At 43.4% G+C, this 22,891-nt stretch overlaps 3 protein-coding genes across 4 annotated transcripts in view; 2 read left to right on the top strand and 1 right to left on the bottom strand.

The window, feature by feature from the left end:
* Nucleotides 1-11,283, top strand: part of LOC111863366 (endocuticle structural glycoprotein SgAbd-1) — a 36,294-nt gene extending 25,011 nt beyond the window's left edge. The window contains exons 1-3 of one of the 2 annotated variants that reach the window (XM_023849627.2): nucleotides 3,851-3,866; nucleotides 8,588-8,973; nucleotides 10,405-11,283. In XM_023849627.2, the coding sequence (XP_023705395.1) occupies nucleotides 3,861-3,866; nucleotides 8,588-8,973; nucleotides 10,405-10,591 (579 nt within the window). In that variant the 5' untranslated portion in view covers nucleotides 3,851-3,860 and the 3' untranslated portion in view covers nucleotides 10,592-11,283. Of the gene's footprint in view, nucleotides 1-3,850; nucleotides 3,867-8,587; nucleotides 8,974-10,404 lie in introns of those variants that run through there. The other variant, XM_023849635.2, reaches the window with a different exon arrangement.
* Nucleotides 1-22,891, bottom strand: part of LOC111863323 (cytochrome P450 4C1) — a 222,376-nt gene that overhangs the window by 153,185 nt on the left and 46,300 nt on the right. The gene's annotated exons all lie outside the window — the stretch shown is intronic.
* The window catches only part of LOC111863327 (serine/threonine-protein kinase meng-po), a 12,633-nt gene continuing 11,202 nt past the window's right edge, over nucleotides 21,461-22,891 (top strand). Inside the window, exon 1 of the mRNA XM_023849560.2 lies at nucleotides 21,461-21,715. The gene's annotated coding sequence lies outside the window, so the exon portion shown is untranslated. The remainder of the gene's footprint in view (nucleotides 21,716-22,891) is intronic.

Here is a 22,891-nt window from a genome sequence, read left to right as displayed (position 1 = left end):
CAGGGCATGTAGCAAGAATGGGGGAGAAGAGGAATACATCTAGGATATTGGTGGGAAAGTCAGAAGGAAAGAGTTTACTAGGAAGACCAAGACATAGGTGGGTGGACAATATTAAAATGGGCCTTAGAGAGACAGGATGGGATGGCATGGATTGGATTGACCGTTCTCAGGATAGGGACCAGTGGAGGGCTCTTGTGAACACGGTAATGAACCTTCGGGCTCCATAAAATGCTGGGAAATTCTTGAGTAGCTGCAGCTTTGGCTTCTCAAGAAGGGCTCAGCTCCATGAGTGATTAAGTAAATCAAAAGTGGCTTCCTTGTTTTATTCTGAAGCTTTGGCTGCATGTAAGCCGAATTAAGTTCCAAAAGAGCCGAAGTGAACAATTACTAGAGTGGAGCGACATCTGGTATGTCTTGCAGGAATTAGTCCAGTACGCAATGTTGCGTGTAGGAGTGCTAACATTGAGACATCTGTCGGGCTGCTTCGGAATTAATACACTGCGCTGTTTGTACTGCGCTCTAGTGGTGATGCGAGGAAACAAGATTTTAGAGTTCCATCACTAAACAAGAAATGCAATAAATCAATAAATACACCTTCACTTCGAATATCCTGGATACCAACTATAGATGATGAGCCAGGATAGCTCAGTCGGTATACAGACTGGCTACGGGCTGGACGACAGAGGGATCGGAGTTCGAGTTCCGTGTAGGGTCAAGAATTTACTGTTCTCTACGTCGTCCGGACCGGCTCTGGGGCCCACCCAGCCTATCCAATCGGTACCGGGGACTCCTCTCCCGGGGGCAAAGCGGCCATGGCGTGAAGCTGACCACAAACCTCCAGCTAATACCGAGGTAAAGAAAATGTGGATTTATATATTCACTGCCCCCATACGCCTTCATGATGTCGTGCTTACTTACTTAAGCACAGGGACAGCTTTACCTTTGTTTACATTTGAGATCCAAAAATAGGGGCCCAGATGATCAAAAATGGCAATTTTCTCGAAACGGGCTCTAAGGATTTTGATGAAATTTAGTTTATCGAGACAATATCAAAAGATGATATTGCAAGGGGCCCAGAAGCTTACGCGACGATTCTTCATTGCCACGGGAACGTCTTTACAGAGTTGTTACCTAGCAACGATACGGGGATACATAGACCCACAGACACACGCACTCAATACTCCTTCAATTGTTACGTGTGTATTCGTTGCCGCAAGAACGTCTTTATCGAGCCGTTAGCTAGCAACAAAAGAAAGGTTACATTTACCGAGCCTTTGCCTAGCAACGACAGGAGAGATACACATAGACGGGAGGGATTTATGGGGGTGTGCCGTTGAGATGAGCTCAGGTGCCATGATGTACATACCGAGTGTCATAAAGATTGGTTATGCATTAGAAGGTTAATGGGGGGGTCAACAGACACACAGAGATCGCGTTCGCAGGCTAATATAGAAACCGTACAAACGAAATTAACAAGACATTTCTGGCGTCCTTAAAGAAGCGAAATCTTACTACACGGCCTTAGGGACGCTTCCTGACGCTACAGCGTCGCCTTTAACATCTGAGAGACTGTCAACGCGAGGTTTCGCAACGAAAGCTTCACCGGTTATGATGGTATTTTCAAAATACAGACTCACTTTGGTCGTGCCTCAAGCAAATTCCTTTTTCAGTCACACAACATAACGAAATCAAGGTCACGTCAGCAGGAACGTTCAAAACTGTTTCCACGATAACCACAAACACTGCATGTCTAGGTGGTTGTGGTTAGGCGTCTGCTGCTCATTGTAATGTGGTTCCCCTTCCGCTTATGGTTACTGCCTCAGTTATTTTTGGTTATGTAGGTTGCACGTGGTTGCTTTGGTCTGTTCTGTTAACCGGTTGCGGCCACGTCCAGCGGTCTCCCGATCCAACTAGAACACTCACGGCGGCAACAACCGGTTAACAGAAATGGAAGTGGTTGTGGCCTACTCAAGCATTTAGCTTGAGAGACTTAGGAGAACCACGAGATATATCCGCGTCCAAGCACCTCCCAAACAGAAGCCCAGAGTGCCACCCTGCTTGGTTAGAGCACAGTCCTTCTTTAGAAGCTAACAGTTGCTCAGGTACTCAATAATATGCACCGACTTCTATGGAAACCTAAGGTTCATTGCCGTATTCACAACAGCCTGCCACTGACATTGATAATCCCTCACATGTTCTTCCGTCCAACGTCGCTAAGATACTTATCAATATTTTCCTTTCGTCTACGCTTAGGGCTTCCAAATGGTCCCTTTACTACAGGTATTCCGATAATTACATGCTACATGCCCCACGTATCTAAAACTTGTTGAGCTGATCATTCTAACAACACCAGGGAGAATCTGTAAACAGGTCACAGGTGGAAGTAAAACAGCTGTGATGAAAGTAATAGGTTTTCAATATGTATCACTAGGTAGCAGCACAATTCAGCTTGATGCTTTCGGTAGCAGACGCGCATTCGCATGTTCAGAGGCTAGTTTCAGTAGTCAAAATGGAGACCGTGTTTGAGGGTGTACTACCAAAGATCGGCGTTCTATTGTGCTTCTTTTTCTTTCTTTTTTTTTTTTTTTGGTGGGCAAAAGGACTCAATGCAACGGATATTCACAAAGAAATGTTTTCGTGTTTACGGTGCTAAGTGTTTGTAGCGTAAAGCGGTTCAGAACTCGGTCGATAAATTCTCTCAAGGACGTTCGAAAGTCGCAGATGATGAAACGGATGTGCGCAAATGGCTGAGATAACAGTAAAAAAAATACTTCTATGCTGCGGGTTTCGGCGCACTGGTACAAGTGTATCAATGTTGGTGGAAGTTCATATATCAGATGTTTTACGTCCATTTGTGACCGGTTTACTGACTCTCCCTCGTATCTGGGAGAAGTACAAATTATGAAGCTTTTCATTATTCAGTTTGTCTCCATTCTCTCGTCAGTTCCTCCTCCTCAGCCTATGTTATTTTCTTAGGGCAGCAGACCAAGTTTCTCACCCATATAACACATATAAAATGATCACTTAAGAATTTTCCTGCAGGAAAACAAGTTATGAAGCCCCTCATTATGCAGTTTTCTCCAACCTCCTGTCACTTCATCTCTCTTCGGTCCAAATATTCTCCTCAGCACCCTGTTCTCAAACACCCTCAGTCTATTTTCTTCCCCAGATGTGACGGACCAATTAAAAAGTGGGAAGAAGCAGAAATCTGCAAATAAGGGGTGGGGAAGAAGAAATCACGTAGTGTATGAACCGATTTCATCGGTTATAACCAGTGCTCGGATTTTGATGACCTGAAAATATTCAAAAAATTACCTATAAAATGACAGAAAAAAATAAAAAAAATGACCTAAAGGAGAAAAGAAAGAACACTTCACTCCCATGTTATTCACATTTCAGAAAACGTATGAAGAAAAAATCCCTAAAATGGCCAAAAATGACAAGGAATACGCTTAAAAGTCCAAAAATTTACCAAAAAATTACCCAAAAATGAAAAAATGACCTTAAACCTAAAAATGACAAAAAATTACCTATAAAATTTACATTTCTGTAACCAGCAGCTCATATCCGAGATTTATATATTTAAGAGCATCGCACAGGATACAAGGAAAAAAAGATGACATGTCATCAAAATCCGGGCCCTGATTATAACACTTGTTTTGCTTCAAGACACCCGGGGGCACGCGCTGAATAATTCTTTCAGTGAGAAACAAGTTGGAGTATGATAACATCCGGCGGCCCTCACAAGCAGCCCAGGGAGAGGAACAGATCCCTGGGTCCCTATATAAGTCGAATATTTTATCCGGAACGTACATTCGTCAAGGTTTCCGCAGCCTTCACTGTCAACCGGGACTGCCGACATGTTCGTGAGTAACTGCACTGGTATTCTGTCTGGGCTTATGGGTTGTCTTCTAGGTGGTCACCGACGTTTCGGAGGAAAATATTGTACGTCCATACCAATATTTCGCATCAACTTACGTTCTCCATCTTCTGTGACACCGTGTAGGCCGGTAGGTGGTGATGGATGTTTCGAGGGAAATTATTGCCTCCATCTTCAATAATATCGTGTAGTCTTATAGGTGTTTACCGGTTTTCCGATCAAGAATATTGTATCCACCTTCAATAACACCGAGTAATCTGGTTGGTGATCACCAACGTTTCGGAGGAAAATCCTGTGTCCATATTCAATAACTTCGTGTAATTTTGTAGACGGTAAACGCTTCGGAGGATTATCATGCTTCCATCTGCTGTGACAACATATACTTTGGTAGATAGTTACCGATGTTTCGGGGGAAATTATTGAGTCCATGTTCATTAACTCCGCTCAATATTTTAGGTGGTTACAGAGTTCCCTATGGAGAATAATGCGTCCATCTTTAATAACAACGTATAATCTAGTAGGTGGTTAGAGACGTTTCGGGAGAATAAGTATTGGCTCCATTTTCTGCACAACTTATAGTCTGATAGGCGTATGCAAAATTTTCTTATTACCACAGTGACTCCATATTCTCTAGAGCCGTGTATCCTTGTAAGGCGGCCCATACACGTACGAGTTTGGCTCGGCGAGGAGCCGGGCTCGGATTAATTTCACTACACACTTATGAGCGTGGCGACCCACACACGGACGAGTTTGGCTCATTGGAACCCGAGCCGAGTCGGACTCGCGAGCCAGACTCGTACGTGTATGGGCCCCCTAAGAGGTTACCGAGGTTTCGGAGGAATATATTGCCTCCATTTTCATCTACACTGATGATGATAACTCACAAATTACACACAGCAATGTCTTTTTTTAATAATTGAACTACCGAAGCTGTGAATGTCCAGATTATGTAGCGTCTAATGGCAGGGTGACAGGTGAACTTGAAGGATTTGGAAGGAAACAATCGTAGCTTATTGGAGATAGCGACTGTCCCGATAAGTTTCGAACCGAGTATCTCCCGACTGAAAGTCTGGAGCACTACAGCTATAGCAGCAGCCAGCTGAGCACAAGGTAACACAGCCCAGAGGCCCACAATACGGATGGCTACTGCTATAGCAGCCAGGTAACACAGCCCAGAGGCCCACAACACGGATGGCTACTGCTATAGCAGCCACGTAACAGCCCAGACGCCCACAACACGGATCTCTACAGTCGCGAGAACTTGAAATCTCATCCAAGAAAAAAGAGAATTCGATATCGACAGAAAATCGTAAAAGAATTCTTTAAATAATTAATAAAAATAATATATACAGCCAATCTTCTGGACGAGATTATTTAATTAATACACCTAAAATATCTTTATGGTTGCGTCATCATATGGTGACGTAAGTTGTCGCGTCGTCAACAGAAATTTACTAGATTCTGTTTTCAACGTAAGATGAAAACCAAACTCGTCATACAGGGGAGTGAGGGGTCGAGATGGTGAGAGGAAGAGGGGGTGACGATAGAAAATGTGCCTAAAATCTTACTATATATATATACACCGATCACCCTACAGGATTTAATATATAAACAATATTTTCTAATTTATATTGTAGCATCCTGTTGCACTTTTCACTTAGTGTCAACTAGTTACAGTCTCACGTGCAACGCTGTGTCCTGTAAAATTTATTAACTCTAAAAGTTTTAACAAGACATGCGGCAAAAAAAAAACCAGCATGAGAGAGAACAACCCACCAACGCTTACACACATGCATTTAACATTAGCAACAACAGAAGAAAGCAGCTTCCTCACCAAAGATATTAACATCTGATGATGACCACATTGGCAGTAACTTGTAGTGATGGACTTTTAAACTTTTAAAATTAGTAAACTTTACAGGACATGGGGTTGCATGCGAGACTGTAAATAACTGACATTAAAATATCTTCTCTTACAGACCGTTTCAAATTCTGGTGTTAATAATTGACATGTTTTATTCTGTTTTGTAATCTTGATATCTTTCTCCAGAAGTCCGGGGAGAGGTGGGAGAGACATGCGTGGTCTGCTCCCCCTCCCAGTATCCATGGTTACTGCCCTTCCACAATGCTTCAGCTTTGCAACATTTTCGAAGGCTCTCGTTGCTATTTTTATATCGTCACGTCGCCCTGCATTATGAGGACGCGATGTGAACTTAAATTTCTCTGCGTTTAATTGTATGTCAGCCCCACTCCCTGCATCCTTTTATAGCTTCCGTCTTTTCTTTATGGTACAGCATTTGTTTTCGTCTAAATGATAATTTTATTGCCACAGACCACAAGTTGATATATCCAGCTCAATTCCAACCGCTATAGTATCCTTGGAACTTACTAACGTCGTTAAAAAGCAATAAGGTTAAAGCATCTCCTTGTTTCAGACCACTGTGAATACGAAATATAAAACAAAATTATTGTATATTTCTGTCTGTGGGTCATTTAACGATGCCTTGAGTGGGTAGAATATACAGAGAGGATTGGATACATTAATCGTGAATTGTAAGAGATTCGGAAGGAAACAGTTATAGCGTATTCGAGGCAATATCCCAGAATTTAGATGAAGGGACTAAAAGAAACCACGAAAAGTTTAATCACTCAGTAATTGTAGCCATATTCCGGCCTAAATTCGAAATAAGAACCTCCCGGATACGAGTCAAGGGAACTACTGCTACACCAACCCCCTTGGGGTGACGCTGTAGAGATGTTTCTCTCAAAGTTGGTAACCGATCTATCAGACTGTATGGCGTCACATTCCGGACGGTAGTAATCTGCGTATTTGCTAGCTAGTTTTGAGATGTTTTCTATTTGGCCCTCCCGTAAGTTTCGTAACAGAGCCGATATGTGAAGCAAGGTTACAGCTGTAGATGTTTTTCTCTTTACTCTGTGGAAAGTACCAGAAACAATAATGCATTCCGAATATCAACAACTGTCACGATAATATCCTCCTTCATCGATATTATGAAACATTTTACTATCCTTACATGGTCATACAGCTATGTCTTGAGCTCTTTGAAGCACACTGGTAACAACACGAACCACTAGATTTAGCGTACAAATAAAACGCCTCATTCTGCTCACACAGTGTATCTGTGTGTTCCGTATGGTTCTCACAATAAACAGCGACTGTTTCCCTAAACAGCATTAACCGGTTGGGCTTTGTAGCGGAGACGTAATGTGTTTCCTGTGAGGTACGAACTAAACTGCTATATATTCTGCCCACACAGTGTATCTGTGTGTTCCGCATGGTTCTCACAGTAAACAGCGACTGTTTCCCTAAACAGCATTAACTGGTTGGGCTTTGTAGCGGAGACGTAATGTGTTTCCTGTGAGGTACGAACTAAACTGCTATATATTCTGCCCACACAGTGTATCTGTGTGTTCCGCATGGTTCTCACAGTAAACAGCGACTGTTTCCCTAAACAGCATTAACTGGTTGGGCTCTGTAGCGGAGACGTAATGTGTTTCCTGTGAGGTACGAACTAAACTGCTATATATTCTGCCCACAGATTGTATTTGTGTGTTCCATATGATTTTCACAATAAACAGCATTAACCGGTTGCGCTTTGTAGCGGAGGCGTACTGTGTTTCCTGTGATGTACGGGCTGAATTCTTAAATATCACTTAGACAAATTCCAGGCTCCGAAAGGGGACAGGAAAATATATTTGCATAAACAATGAACAAGGGAGAGAGATAGAAAAGACAAATATATAAATAAATCAAATTGAAAGAAGACAATTTGTACATTTAAACTCATTAACATACTTGATGCGATTTAATGTAATGAAAGAAAGTACAATGACACACATAATTAAAGAACATTACTCGCGTCTTCGGCCTCACATGAAACCAGAGGAAGGTATTCACGTTAGACCCAGTATTGATGCTTCATGGCAGCTGTACTGACAACTGCAGACAACTCCTGTTGCCTTGTCTCTCTAGCTTGAAAGGCTTAAATGTGCCTTAACGGAATGGATTGGATTTGTCTGGCTCAGGATAGGGTCCAGCGACGGGTTCTTGTGGACATGGTAATGAAGTTTTGGATTTCGTAAATTGAGTGCAAATTTCTTATTTGCTAAGCGACTAGCAGGTTATACAAATGGACGCTACTCCTTGGAGTCAATAAGTAAATTGATTAGTTTGTTAATTAGTACAATCATATATTTCTGTGCAAATACATCAAAGGGCGGGGTAGGCAATATTTGTATATACTGTCTGTCTAAAATATTTCTGATGGCACGTCATATCTTGAGTAGGCAACTTTACGAAAGAAAAGTCCCTGTGTGTACAACGAAAATTTCGGTACGGGAATTTTGGTTCTCACCGTGTGTTGAAAATAACGTCTGCTGTTTTTTTTTTCTTTTGCGCCATCGTCAGAATCCTTTAGAATCTACATAGTGAGATATTTCTCTGTGACTTTGATGACGGCATCTCAAAGATGTTTCAGACACAATGTAGGAGAAAGTCAGGAAAGTGGTGGACAGAAGTGGTTGACATATACCATTCTGCTCTTCACTTCAGTACGAACTGAGCCTCTGTATACAAACAGCAATGCCAATAATCTTGCACAGTACACACGGCAAATGCTTCGCCTTCTCTTCGTTACATAATACTGTGTATTTAATCACCGCATCTTTAAAACTTTTTACTTTCAGATCGTCCTAGTGCTGATGACGTCAGCTGCGGCGTTTCCGCAGAACAGCCCTTCCCGTATTGAGGCGCAGGCCCCTCCCATCCCAATTGCATTCGCACCCCCCTATGTACCGGCCCCCATATACGGGGCACTTCCAGTCCCAGCTGAGCAATCTTCGTCTTCCATCCTTACTACTCAATCGCCAGCTCCTACACCCCCTGTACAACCTGAAGGGTCTCTTTCATCCCCAGCCCCTGTGCTCGATGACAGAGTTCCAATTCGACAGTCAGAAGGGATGACTGATGTCCCTGACAATTGGGTAGCCATCCCGAAGGGAAGCAACCAGATCGTGCTGGCCCCAGGGACGATTATCAGCCTCAGGGACAAGTGGGGACAATTCTCTCATGGGTAAGAAGCAAGACGAATGAACTGTCCAGTAATTTATTCATTTATTCGTTAAGGCTTTAAGGTTTATGGACGTAGACGACGTGGCGGCCTGATCACATGTTTACAAACATGCATTTAAACTGCTTAAGATTATTCACACTAATTTCCCTATGGTATTCAAAATTGAACTGTGATTTTTAAATACGTTCAATTTTTTTTTTTTTTTGTATTCAACTGTAATGCATTTCCTTCTATCCTATTTTAGTTTTTCGAAAAATCTAAAGGGGAACAAGTGCATGGCCCCAACCTGTATCAGTGACCATGTTCAAAATATTGTCACGTGTATGGGGATACACGTGACGAAGAAAACGGGTTCTAGTTCGGATGATTGGATTTATCAGCACTTCGGTTAGAAGTTCTCTTAATTATCAATAATACAGCTCTGTCGCTGGTTTACACGCTTCACAGTTCACCGTTGCACACGCACTAGGGTTCTCAGTCTTCACTAGTCGTCTCCTGGCAACGGATATCAATAGAAACTAACACTTCAAATTACTATGAAGTCTTCTTGCTATTTCGTCTACAATCACTCTGGAACCTCGGAACTAAAATTCTCATGGACTCCCTCCTCCAGCTTACGGCTGACTCGCAACTCGTAACCGCACTGAGTCAGAGTCAGAGTCAGAGTCACGTTACCACTGACGGTCAGTCAGTCTGTCTGTCTTGGTGTCGAGCCCCAGCTGGGGCTCATGACCAGATATTTCTTTTGTATGAAAGTTACTGTCCTGTCCATGTGTAGCGCCCTCTCTGACGAGAGGTCGGGTCTGTCATTTGTTAGTCAGTCTGTAGTAATTTGTCCATTGTCTGTATTTACACATATTTGCAATACATACTTATATAAATGTACAATATTTACACGGCCTCCGTCAGTCCAGGCTAGGTACAGCAGATTATGCCCTTTTATATATATATAAATAAATATCCTAATAGTATTAGCTATCACGGCAGTCTAGTCACTTGAACCGGCGTATGCCTGACCGCCGCCAAGTTTAAGCCTCTTATACTTTCTGTGTCGGGTCCGCACTGAGCGAACTGTCACCTACTTATACAGCCGCGGAACGGACATGGACCTACAGTAAAAACATATCACGTGATCGCTATCCAGCCAGTCTATTGTCACGTCAGTCGGATCTACAGAAAACATCGCTTCCTCTATTGTTGCATGTTTGATTGTGTTTACAGTGCTGTTGCCTGGCAACGCGGTGTAACATTGTGTAATCTCAGAATTGTACCACCGTTTCCGAGCAACGTGCTACCTATATCTTCAGGGTGCATTCCTATGACACGTCAGTAAATTTCTACAAAAAATAGAGTATCATATCCCACTCTCATAACCAAATCTCAAGCACTTGATACGTTCTTAATTAAATGATGTTTTTCAATTTGACCTAGGTTCTCCGACAGGAGTGGAACAGCGGTCAGTGAACAGGGAATCCTAAACACCAATGACGACGCGGAGTCGGTGATAGTGAAGAGAGGCTTTTACTCCTACATAAGCCCAGAAGGAACACGCATAACTGTCAGCTACGTTGCGGACGAAAACGGCTTCAGTGCCAAGGGCGACCATATCCCATCTTAATAGCAACTGGTTATTGGAAGTGACGTCATTATGCTCACAATACCGTAATCGACAGTTCGTACGGAACACCGTGTACATAGGATTCAATACTATTTTGATAAAAGATGATTGGATGCTTCAAAGACAACGTATTGTATCTGTATTGTTCCGTTCTATGAAAAGGTAACATTTAAAAAGACATTCATTTCTCTCTACTGTGCGCTAGCCTCTTTGAAACACTGGCTCCTTAATCGAAATGGAAATTTTATCAGATTTAAAGTATTTTTTTCTAAGTAATTACAAGTTCCACAGAGATGAAACTGCTGATTTTATTTATACTGATCATTGATCTACAGGGTGATTCTAAATTATTGTCGGAGTCTTCGTGGTCTATAATTTTCAAAACGGAAATAAAAAAAATAAAACTGACTATGGAATAAGTTAAAAAAGTTCTATTATGCATAGAATTAATAATGAAGTTACACTTTCATATTCCGTAAGAAATTTTATTTCGCTGTTTCCGGTTTGAAAATTATAGTCCATAGAAACCCAGACAATAATTTAGAATCACATAATACTTCTAAATATATATCCAAAATAATGTATCTAAGTATCCTCCTGCATTAATGTATTTACTTGTATGCGGCCGAAACATGTAATGATAGAAAAGTAGGCCAAGACAACATGCTGCATTTGAGACGGAAAAATGTGTATGCACGTAATTAATTCAAATAATTATATTTATCAAATTCAGACGTATTTTTGAGATACTTTTAATTTTCACAAAATGAAATTTGGCTGGCATGTAAAAGAGGGTTCCCGTGTTAGCCCTTGTCCGCGTCCACTTCCCTTGCATTTGACTAACTTAGTATAAGTCCATGTCAAAAAATGTACATATACATCGGTTACCTAAACTATCCTAACCTAACCTGACCTATCACCAAAGGCAGTGCATTCCAAAACATATAATTACCCCAATCTTTGCCATTCTAACATTTCATTAAGTATCCCCTTTAAACTCATGTGTGTGTACAGAGAACAGTTAGGGGAGGGGTTCACTTTTTAAATTAGCAAACTTTTATTTCTTCATCAATATATCAAGGTTGAAAAAATATTAAATTTTTAGAATTATAATCAATTAATCTTCACTACGTAACCTTCCCAGAATAACCTGAGCACCCTCAAATCAACTAGAACCCACTAAGGGGGGGGGCGTTAGGATGCGCCATAGCTCAAGTGGTTAGTCGCTGGTTTCCCATCGCGGCGGCCCGGGTTCGATCCCGGGTCTGGTCAAGTGGGATTTGTGGTGGACAAAGTGGCGCTGGGGCAGGTTTTCTTTGAGTACTTCGGTTTCCCCTGCCAATCTTCATTCCACCAATTGCTCCACAATCACCCTCACCTATCATCTGGGGCTGGTACAATAGGCCAGAAGTGGCCGCAGTACAAGGGACTTAGTCCCACCCCACTGGCAATAAAAAAAGATAATGGGGGGGGGGGATTCCCCGTATTCTGATCCCTGCTCGTTTCTGAAGGCTCGTGTCTTCACTTACAATTCCTTGAACGACATATCATTAAACTTTTGAGAACTTAAATTCAATAGATAATAACATTTAAAAAATATTGTTCTTATATAATAACACTATAATTTTTCCTGTAGTTTTGTATGGATATCTTGATCTTTGCCATTATCATCGTGCTTAACTAATTAAGCATTACGCCATGAAGGCGTATGGGGAGTGGATGTATAAGTCCACATTTTCTTAACCTCGGCACTAGCTGGAGGTGAGTGGTCAGCTTCACGCCCCGGCAGCTTTACCACCAGAGAGACAACCTTCGGTACCACTATATAGGAGGCTGGGCGGGACCCATAGCAGGTCTTGGCATAATGCAAAAAAGAAAAAAATCTAGTCCCCGTCTGTCCTGCCCTTAGCCCTTTCACTTGTGGTCAGTGAACTATCCCGGCAACTACACGGGAAAGTGAGCGTATTTCTTCCCTCGGGACAGTCAGACTTGTGAAAGAATGAGGTCAGGTGACCTACTCAAAACTCTCAAAATTGTTTCACGTCACATTCATAAAGCGACCCCCATTCTGCCCCATCTGAAACTTGCTCTGGGAACGGTACAAACATAAACAAAGCTTTTTGCAATGACTGACTTTAACAGCAATCGGCTGGGAATTACTCCACAGCCTTCTATTTTGTTACTGCTAGTGGGGTGGGACTGAGACCCTTGTACTACGGCCACTTCTGGCCTATTGTACCAGCCCCAGATGATAAGTGAGGGTGATTGTGGAGCAATTGGTGGAATGAAGTTTGGCAGGGGAAACCGAAGTACTCGGAGAAAACCTACCCCAGCGCCACTTTGTCCACCACAAATCCCACTTTACCAGACCCGGGATCGAACCCGGACCGCCGCGGTGGGAAGCCAGCGACTAACCGCTTGAGCTATGGCTCGGCCACCACAGCCTTCTAAATGCACTTCGTGTGTACGTACGCAACACGAACAGATCACGCTGTACAAAAATGGGGGGGGGGGCATTTCCGCCTTCTTCATCAATCATCGTAAACACCGCGACCCTTGACCTTACTCAGACAAACGTATCGCAACCATCTGACCCCCTCTGACCCCATTCCTCAACCCTTCTGCACCTCTAACATGCGTTCCAGATACTGCAAGGGTGGTCCCCTAATGACGTCAAGCTACTGTACCTATATACTGCGAAAATGACTCAAGTTCATTTGAATCGATTTTTCTCTTGGGTCTTTGCACAGTTTATGTGTGCAATGTTGTCAAAGTTTCGGAAGTACATAATGCCTGCATCTTCAGGATCGAAAAGAGTACAGTGAGTATGTGTTCATGTATATAGGTTTTGGTCCAGTAGACCCATGGGGCAGAGGGTGCGGTTGTATCCTGTCGGGGCTAACTGGGACAGAATACGGGGAAATGATGTTGTCACCTGTATGAGTGACTATAGACGGGGTTCGGATTGGTAATTGAATTTACCGACCACTTACAGATCGTAACTACAAGTATCTATAACGCTCTCGCTAATGCATATACTCGCTTCTCATTAAGCTTTCTCAGTTTTTCACTAGCCGTTTCATGGTAATTGATCCCAACAATGTTCTCTGCTTACATCCTTACTGGCTGGCGAATGTCTCACAATTTGGAAAACTCTTAAACTTGTCCCGCTTATAACCCCTCAGTTCGGACCGTGTAGAAAACACTGCTCCTCACTGTTGTAGTTCAATCGTTGAATTCCGAATATGTTTTCGAAGCCATTACTCGGCAACGGCAGCCTTATATTTGCATATTCCTCGATCGTTTCCTAGCAGCAGGAGTTGTTTATAGTCATTATGTAGTAACGGCTAGACATGATACAACATTAAAAGGGTCCTCTTCAGTGCCATTGGCTCACCCCAAAATCAATTGCAAATAATGACCACAAGGGGTAACTCACTGCTCACTCATCCGCCGTTGATCTCTTGAACCAAACTTCGTGTAGGTACTTATGTACATTTTAACGGTAGATAAATTTTAAAAAGATGAATTTGTCCGTGCGCTTAAGTAATTGTGCAACACGCCTTGAAAACGCAATAATAGGAGGGAGCCCCCGGTACCCATTGGATAGGGCGCAGGCTGGGGGCCACAAATCTGTCTGGACGCTGTGGAGTAAAGAAAAATCACTTGCCTCTGCCGGGAATTGAAACCCGGCCGTCAAGCACGTATACATACACTATACATACTGAGCTATCCCGGCTCCATATTGCAATTGGTCACCCCAGTAACTTAAAAAATTACCGCCATGTTATTAGTGCAGCCAACTGTGCAGGTTTATTTGTGAAATCAACCCAAAACCTAACCTTAAGTGTTTTTTTTATATATTTACTTTTAAGAATAAATCCAAAACCCCAAAAAATCAATCCTCGTAACAGGTCATAGAGGCCCGTAGAGATGAGAGACGTCAAGGCTCCCACTTCTTCTAGACAATCGGCTCACAGGCGGCGGTGAGGTCAGCCTTACGCCCCGGCCCCCCTTTACCCCCCAGGAAAATTCCTGGCACCCATTTCTGTTAGAGGCTAAGTCGACCCCAGGGGCCATAGTGCGGCTGGAGGATCAGGTAAATTGAAAAATTCAATGTCCACATCGGGAATCGAACCCGCGACCTTCAGGCTTGAAGCAGAGTGCCTCAACCAACCACGCTACTGCGTACCCCCTTCCAAAAACTTAATCTTTTCTAGCAGATAAAAAAGTCCTAATACGTATCTGGGCCGGAAAGTAGAGATGCAAGTCCAGCAAAAATGCAAGGGAATTTTTTTTCCCGAGAAATGGCAGTGCTGCCGCGTGAGATGGGAAGCGCATTGCAGGGCAGAGTTCACCGGCCACAGTAACGGCAACACAAACACAGAATGAACGCACACACATACATTCATGCATTGAGTGGGATTCGAACCCAGTTCGCAGCGTTCGAGCGAGCGAAGACAGTTGATACCTTAAACGGCGCGGGCGGCCACTCTGACCGGCTGTATATCTATGGGGACAGGTTTTAAGCACGCGTAGATGTGGCAATGAACACGCTGATATTACGTCATCACTGTCAAACACAGATACCCTATAGAGCGCTGCATCACGGGAATTGTTCCTCGCTATGAGATATCCAAACAATGCTTATGACGTAAACGTCATTCCTCCAATTGTAACTTTCTACCGACGCAGTAGCTTATAAAATTCTTTCAATTCTATCATTAAGCATCTTTCTTGAGAGTGTTTATTTAACGACGCTGGCGATAACCCACATTATATAGCGTCAGATCGTACGATGATGCAGAATAGGAATTTTGAATTTTAAAGGGTTTGGGGTACCGGGGTGTGGGATATACCCCGGGGATAAAGAGACATGAGCATGAAACTGACAACTCATTTCTACCTTGTGCCGAGATTAGGAATGGTGGAGCTGTACATCAACTCCCCCATACGCCTTCATGGCATAGTGCTTAATTAAACACAGAGATAATTTTACCACTATTTTACAGTACAATCTTCCGGGGTGCGAGGCCGTGTTTTCCGGTAGTTCACCGACGTTTCGGGAGATGTTACGACCTATTGCTAGTTACTTCCTTTGCTTATTTTTCGATACTGAAGAAGAATAGAGTACTTTTCTCCGAAACGTCAGTAAATTTCTACCGGACTGCATGGCGTCACACTTCATAATCATCGCCGTGAGATACATTCACCTTTTCACTCGAGAATTAATAAGTGACAGGAAGATGGAGCTTCATAATTTATACTCCTCGCTAAACATTACGATGAACAAATCAAAGAGGATGAGATGGACGGGACATGTAGCAAGCGTAGAGATCATAAGATATAAAATACTTTAATCGCAGAACATATGGAACACATCATTGGGAGACCTAGAAGTAGATGGTAGGATAATATTAAATGGAATGTAACTGGACAGTCTTAGGATGTGGCTGGATTCATATGGCTCAGAATAAGGTCAAGTGGCGTTCTGTTGTGAACGCGGTAATGAACATTTGGGTTACGTAATTTCTTGACCAGTTCCTAACTCATGTTGGAAAGATTAAATCGATTCTGTTGATTATGTGTTTTGTTACATGTTCACTGATTGGGAAAACACCGAAATATATTACATACATTGCCAACCTTTGTTATGCTTGGTCTTGTTTCTTAGTTAAGCTGTTTCTACACGAGGTTCGTATAAGTTTTAATTTTTGCGTTAACTTTCAAATGTGAGTTACATTAAAGTATTAAGAACGAGCCTTACAGTCTACCAGTATAGTTTCATGTAAAGTTGTCCCTGACTCAATTAATTGAGAAGGTATGGCTCCACCTTTACTGGCCTCGGCACTAGCTGGAGGTGAGCGGTCAGCTATACGCCTCGCCCGCTTTACCCCCGCGATGAGATCCGCTGCTACGCAACGGATAAGAGTCTGAGTGAACACCAGAGCCAGTCTGGACGCTACGGAGTACAGAACAATTTCTTGTCCCTATCGGGAATAGAAAGGGAACGCGGTAGAGTAGTAGGTTGAGGCACTATACTACGCGGGTTCGATTCCCGATGAGGTAATTGGACTTTTTTCAATTCACTTAACGCTTCCAGCTGCACTATGGCCCTGAGGACGACACAGCCTCTAACAGAAATGAGTACTAGGAATATTCCTGGGGGTAAAGGGTGGTCGGGGCGTAAGGTAGACCTCACCGCCATCTGTGAGCCGATTGTCTACAAAATGTGGGAGCCTAGGCGTCTCACAACCCAATGGGCCTTCACGGCCTGTTACAGGGATAGTTTTACCTTACCGGGAATCGAAACACTGCCGTCCAGCCTGTCTCTATACCGACTGAGCTATCCCGGCACTTACTTTCCTGTATACTCCCAATATTAATATATTTTTTAATAAAATTCGTTCAGGGACCGCGGTTGTGGTACACGCGTACATATATACAGGGAAGCACACCCTGTAGTGTCTTCGTTTTATTCAGTTAGTTCAAAGGCAACATCAAAATCACATTACACACGGTAGATCGCATTCATCGGGTTTCCATGGCTACAAAAGACGCATCAGAGGAAACTGACTCCTGCTGGCAGGAGCCCAAAAAAGTTATCGCTGCTGGTGGAACACGCAGGCGCGCCCCCCCCCCCCTCCGCCGGAGAAGCGATGAAATCTTAGAAAAGTGTAACGATATGGAATTGACGTAAAGTTCTATTCACTGCGCACAAAATTTTCCAAGAAGTGAAATAAATCTTCCAGCTATACACCGAAGTAGCAACATGTACACACTTCCGTGAGTTTGCCAAGGCTGTGCAGTGCATACGCATGAAGGCAACACGTCTGCATTGGCAAGTGCAACAAAACTTCCTGAAATGCGGAGAGGGGAGAACAGAGCAGGAGAGGGGTTAAGGGGAAGACAGAGTTCTAGAGAATCAAGATTGGTTTGATTGACTGTTCAAACGACGCTGTCAGTATCGAGACTATTGTGTATACGTATATAGCCCAACTCATCCTCCTTGACTTGATCATTCTAATTATACTTGGAGAAGAGTACAAATTATGAAGCTCCTCATTATGCAGTTTTCTCCAACCTCCCGTCACTTCATCTCTCTTCAGTCCAAATATTCTCCTCAACACTCTGTTCTCAAACACCCTCAGTCTATGTTCCTCCCTTAATGTCAGAGACCAAGTTTCACACCCATACAGAACCACAGGCAAAATTATAGTTTTGTATATTCTAATTTTTATGTTTTTGGACAGCACATGAGAAGACAAAAGGTTCTGGACTGAACGGTAGCAAGCATTACTCGAGTTCAATCTCCTCTTAATTTCCTCCTGAATCAGGTTTCGATCTGTTATCGTTGTTCCCAAATATTTGAACTGTGCCACATTTTCGAAACATCTGTTTCGTATCTTTATGTCATGATTTTGCCCTGCATTTTGGTGACGAGACAGCAACATATAAACACATATAAGTATTTATTTATAATATAAATGTTTCCACGATGCTGTCTATTGGGTTTGAAAGAACTCTCGGTAGAGAAGCAACAAAATGAGGTTGTAAATGCGAACGAGAAGAGTGAGAACCAGCGTGTGTGCGTGTGTAAAGGTCGCACAGAAATGGGGGAGAACTTCCTACGCCTGCAGTGAATCACAAATCAGATCAACATTTTCATACATGAAAGGTCATAAGTTTGAAGTAAGTTGATAATATCGATAACACTTCTCAAAGGTCAGCATCTGTATATATATCCAGGGTGCGTCATGACTAGAGGGCATAACTGCAGGAGGTGATTTCCTAAGTCTTTGTGATCAAAAAAGTTCATATAAACATGTGTCCGATTTTGGACGGTTACGGAGTTATGACCGTTTTTTTCATTCCCGTACACGCCCTCGTGTGAAACGCGTCTGTCAGCTGGCGGGTCGCTATTTTTAGCCAGCTACAGACAAAGCGTTCTCGTTATCTCGACACTTGAGAGGTATCTAAGGCGGGGTGGGTTGGTATGTCTGGCTCGGTTCAAAACCGAGCTGCAGCCTGTGCTGCGGCCGGGGGTGGCATTTTCGAAAATCAGCTTTAAGCACCAATCAATTCAAATTAAAGGTAATATCACGAAGCTAACTTTACATTCATACTTTAAATGTATCATGTATTATGCTGGTTTATTATTTTGTTCCGTTTATTGTCAGTAATCGTTACCTTCTGTTCTGAGTGTAAAACGGTCATAACTCCGTAACCGTCCAAAATCGGACATATGTTTATATGAACGTTTTTGACCACAAAGACCTAGGAAATCACCTCCTGCAGTTATGCCCTAAAGTCGTGAAACACTCTGTATACGTGGCGGAGTCATTAAGTTCGTGGAATGTGGTTTTATCGCGTCATATTACAAGGTATTCAAATACACTTACACAGATCCATATCGGCCCTCAAAATAGTTGCTGTTGGCCGCTATGCAAGTCTGCCAACGTTGATATAGCTGCCGAAAACATTGCTGAAACATATTGGCAGTAAATTCCCGTGCGACGATTTGCGGCCATTCCACGAACTTATTGACTGTGCTAGTATATGTATATATATATAATTGATTTGATTTGAACGCTGGGCGTCTCACATAAAGGTTTGGTTCGGGCAGTAACGCTCAAGGCTTATAACCGAGAGGTGCTCGTTTCGAGCCCCGCACAGCAATCATGATTGAGGACCTTCGTGGTTTTACTCAGTTAACCAGTCAAATACCGGGATCTATCTTCCTATCCTAGTTCCACGAATGTGCGTGCTTTTTCGCAGTTTCTACTGCATATTTTCCTGCTGTCTGCCTTCAACATAGCCTGGCCTCAGGCATTTAAATCCGATTTGCGTTGTTCGCGGTATAGGACAAGGCGAAGCCACACACAGAAACTGGGCGGTGGTCAAGCTTACGGCCGTTCCAGTGATTAAGCTGCCGTTGTAGCATAAGATACGTAAGATGGACATGATCTGCTCTGCAAAGCCTGTACTGGCAAAATTCTCGGTAACATGTTACGTGCGTTGCGTACACTTGACAAGGCCAAGCATATTCATACGAGACAAACCCACCTTCTCGTCAGAGAGGATGTTACATAAGGACTATTACCGCAAGGGCTCAGTTGGAAAAAAAACTCTGGTAGTGACTCTCAAGGGGTCTTCACGCCAAGACGAAATCTTTGACGGTAAACGGCCAGACGTAAAGTAACTGACTCTGATATGGGTTAACCAGTGACTGAGGTTAGCCATTTCTAAGGGACCCAACAGAGTAGGTGTCTCCCCCATCACCTGAGGACGGAAAGAGATCCAATTTAGGAAACGTTGTGTCTTCTTGTTTCAAGAATACCATACAATGGAGCAAGTCTGAAAACCCAGTAATTCTGAGTGTTACACACCACCGTTCTGACCATTAAGAATCTAGGGGTCTGACTCAGGAAACACGAAATTCAGCCCAGGGGCATGTGCACACGACAGCAGAAGAAACAACAGAACGATCTCCTGCCTATATTTAAATCGCCCACTGATTCATGCAAGTTCCGTGACTCAGTGTCGATCTTTCTTTCCTGAAGTCACATCTGGTGTTCAGCACTTCAGGCTGTAATACAAACGGGTGTAAACACCGCCAAGACTGAAGAGACAAGCAAACGTGAGTCAGGGAGTTAACAGGCCACTGGTTCCACACCCAGCCCCACCAGGTAAACACATTCTCCGAGAACTTCCCAACATCTGACTCAAAATCTTATTTCTCCTGCTTCATATTCGAAAGCACGAGGTTTCAAACCTCAACACACACGCGCCGGCTGTCGTCACTGTGACGTGTATCTTTGTTTTCCTCAACTCCTTTAGGAAAATACCGAGATAATACCCTTAACTGCAGGTCACGGTAGCCGAGCGGTCTAAGGCATGTCTTCGCTCGCTTGGAAATTGGGATCGTGGGTTCGAATCCCACTCAGGGCATGGATGTTTGTGTGCGTTTTTCTGTTTGTGTACAGGTAGAGGCCTTGCGACGAGCTGATCACCAGCCCAAGGAGTCCTACCGAATGTGTAAGATCTAGAAAAACCAAAGTGAACGGAGAAGTTCATGGAGGTAGGCCTAGGCCCACTGGGGCTGCAGTACGAAGGAAAAAAAATACCCCTAATTAGAAGAGTATATTAGCTTGTAGTACATCGACGTTTCGGAGGAACGCACTACCTTCATTTCAGAGTCGTACAGTTAGTCAAAAAAGTAGGCCGCGCCATAGCTCAAGCGGTTAGTCGCTGGTTTCCCATCGCGGCGGCCCGGGTTCGATCCCCGGTCTGGTCAAGTGGGATTTGTGGTGGACAAAGTGGCGATGGGGCAAGTTTTCTCCGAGTACTTCGGTTTCCCCTGCCAATCTTCATTCCAGCAGTTGCTCCACAATCACCCTCACCTATCATCTGGGGCTGGTAAAATAGGTCAGAAGTGGCCGCAGTACAAGGGACTTGTTCCCACCCCACTAGCAATAAAAAAGTAAGATAAACAACCAGTAAGAGAGACAATTATCAAACAGAAGTCTCAAATAAATATGAATTTATACCAGATTACACGGAATCAGATTCTAGAACATCGTACTCTTCAAATTCAAAGATTTTTTCCCACTCTTTCGACCTTAATTTCCAACTTGTCACGGACGAATATATTTACTGAGTCCTAAATTGAACTGAAAGGTGAAAGGCTAAGTCTTTTTAAATTTGAATGAATCTCGCATGTAAAATCAGATTACAAAGTGAAAGAACATACAATCTACACGTACTTGCTATAAAGGCAAGATAAGTAAGAATGCGCGGTCATAGTTGCGTGCGACGCCCTGCGTCCCCTCCACGACGCTACTACCGACGCCGCAGCTCTCAGTTCAGTCTATAAACTCAGAGAACGAGCCTCGAAGCCATCACATTTGGCCGAATAAGCGACATCTACAGTGAGCGGGCACTACAGGCGCGCGGGAACTGCGTACATCCCCACGCGATCCTACGTCTGCCGTCAGAAGGAGAGATAGTTTGCACACTTCGGCAGAGACTCGAGTTTGCGTGAACCAAGTAGAAACATCGTCAAGACACGGAAGTGCGGCAACACAGCGGGGGGCACGTCGCGTTTACATCACAGACAAACGGGTAAGTTCAGAAAGCTCTTTCTTAAAATTTACAGTGTACTTTGCCTCTCTTCATCAAGACCCCTTTCTGATATTATTCAATATTCACTCTCTCTTCCTAACTGAACCAGCAGTAGCAGGACCCGAAGGTTCAACGCCACTTATACCAAAGCCCGCCACTGGACAGGATCCTGAGCCAGTTACATCCACCTCCCATCCTCACAGCCCATTTCCCTAAGATCCTTCTTACTAATTAATGAACTCTGGTAGCAGAACCCGAAGGTTCAACACCGCTAATACCAAAGCCCGCCACTGGACAGGATCCTGAGCCAGTTCCATCCACCTCCCAACCTCACAGCCCATTTCCATGAGATCCATCTTTTTTTTTTATTGCTAGGGCCATGTTAGGTTGGCTCCTTGTCACCACGGCATGGCGCGTCCTCAGGTTGCGGATGGAGGAGACGCCCTCCGGGTATGGAGGGAAGCTGCGAATATATTGAAAAACAGTCGCGGACAGCCGACAGGGGGTGGCCCTCCAGCTTTGGGGTTGGGTGTGGGGCTAACAACTCCTCACCGTAGAAAATCTTTATTTTACACAAATGAACACAAAATCTCGGACCTGGACGGATTCCTTGGATAAACGACCTAAGCTAATGAAAATGGATATGAGATTTGGCACTTGGAAGGTACGAAGTTTGTATAGGGCAGGTTCGCTCAGGGCAGTGGCAGAAGAAATCTTAAAATATAAATTAGATTTAGCGGGAGTACAGGAGCTCAGATGGGATGGAGCTGGCATCGCACCAGCAGGATACTATACATTTATCTCTGGAAAGGGGAATGAAAATCGTGAATTAGGTACAGGTTTTTTCGTACATAAGAGAATCATATCAGCAGTTAAGAGGGTAGAGTTCGTTAGTGATAGGATATCATATATAATACTAAAAGGTCGCCGATGTGATATCATTGTTATGAGTGTTCACGCCCCAACAGAAGATAAAATTGATGACATAAAGGATAGATTCTGTGAAGAACTAGAACATGTATTCGATAAATTCCTGAAGTACCCTATGAAAATTTTGTTAGGAGATTTCAATGCCAAAGTAGGGAGGGAAGACATTTTCAAACCAACAATTGGGAATGAGAGTTTCCATGAAATTAGTAATGACAATGGAGTTAGAGTAGTAAACTTTGCCACATC

The sequence above is a fragment of the Cryptotermes secundus genome, unplaced genomic scaffold (genome assembly GCF_002891405.2).
Source record: "Cryptotermes secundus unplaced genomic scaffold, Csec_1.0 scaffold1379, whole genome shotgun sequence".
NCBI lineage: Eukaryota > Metazoa > Arthropoda > Insecta > Blattodea > Kalotermitidae > Cryptotermes > Cryptotermes secundus.
Note: the sequence above shows the minus strand (reverse complement) of the source record. Positions and strands in the feature narration are given on the sequence as shown.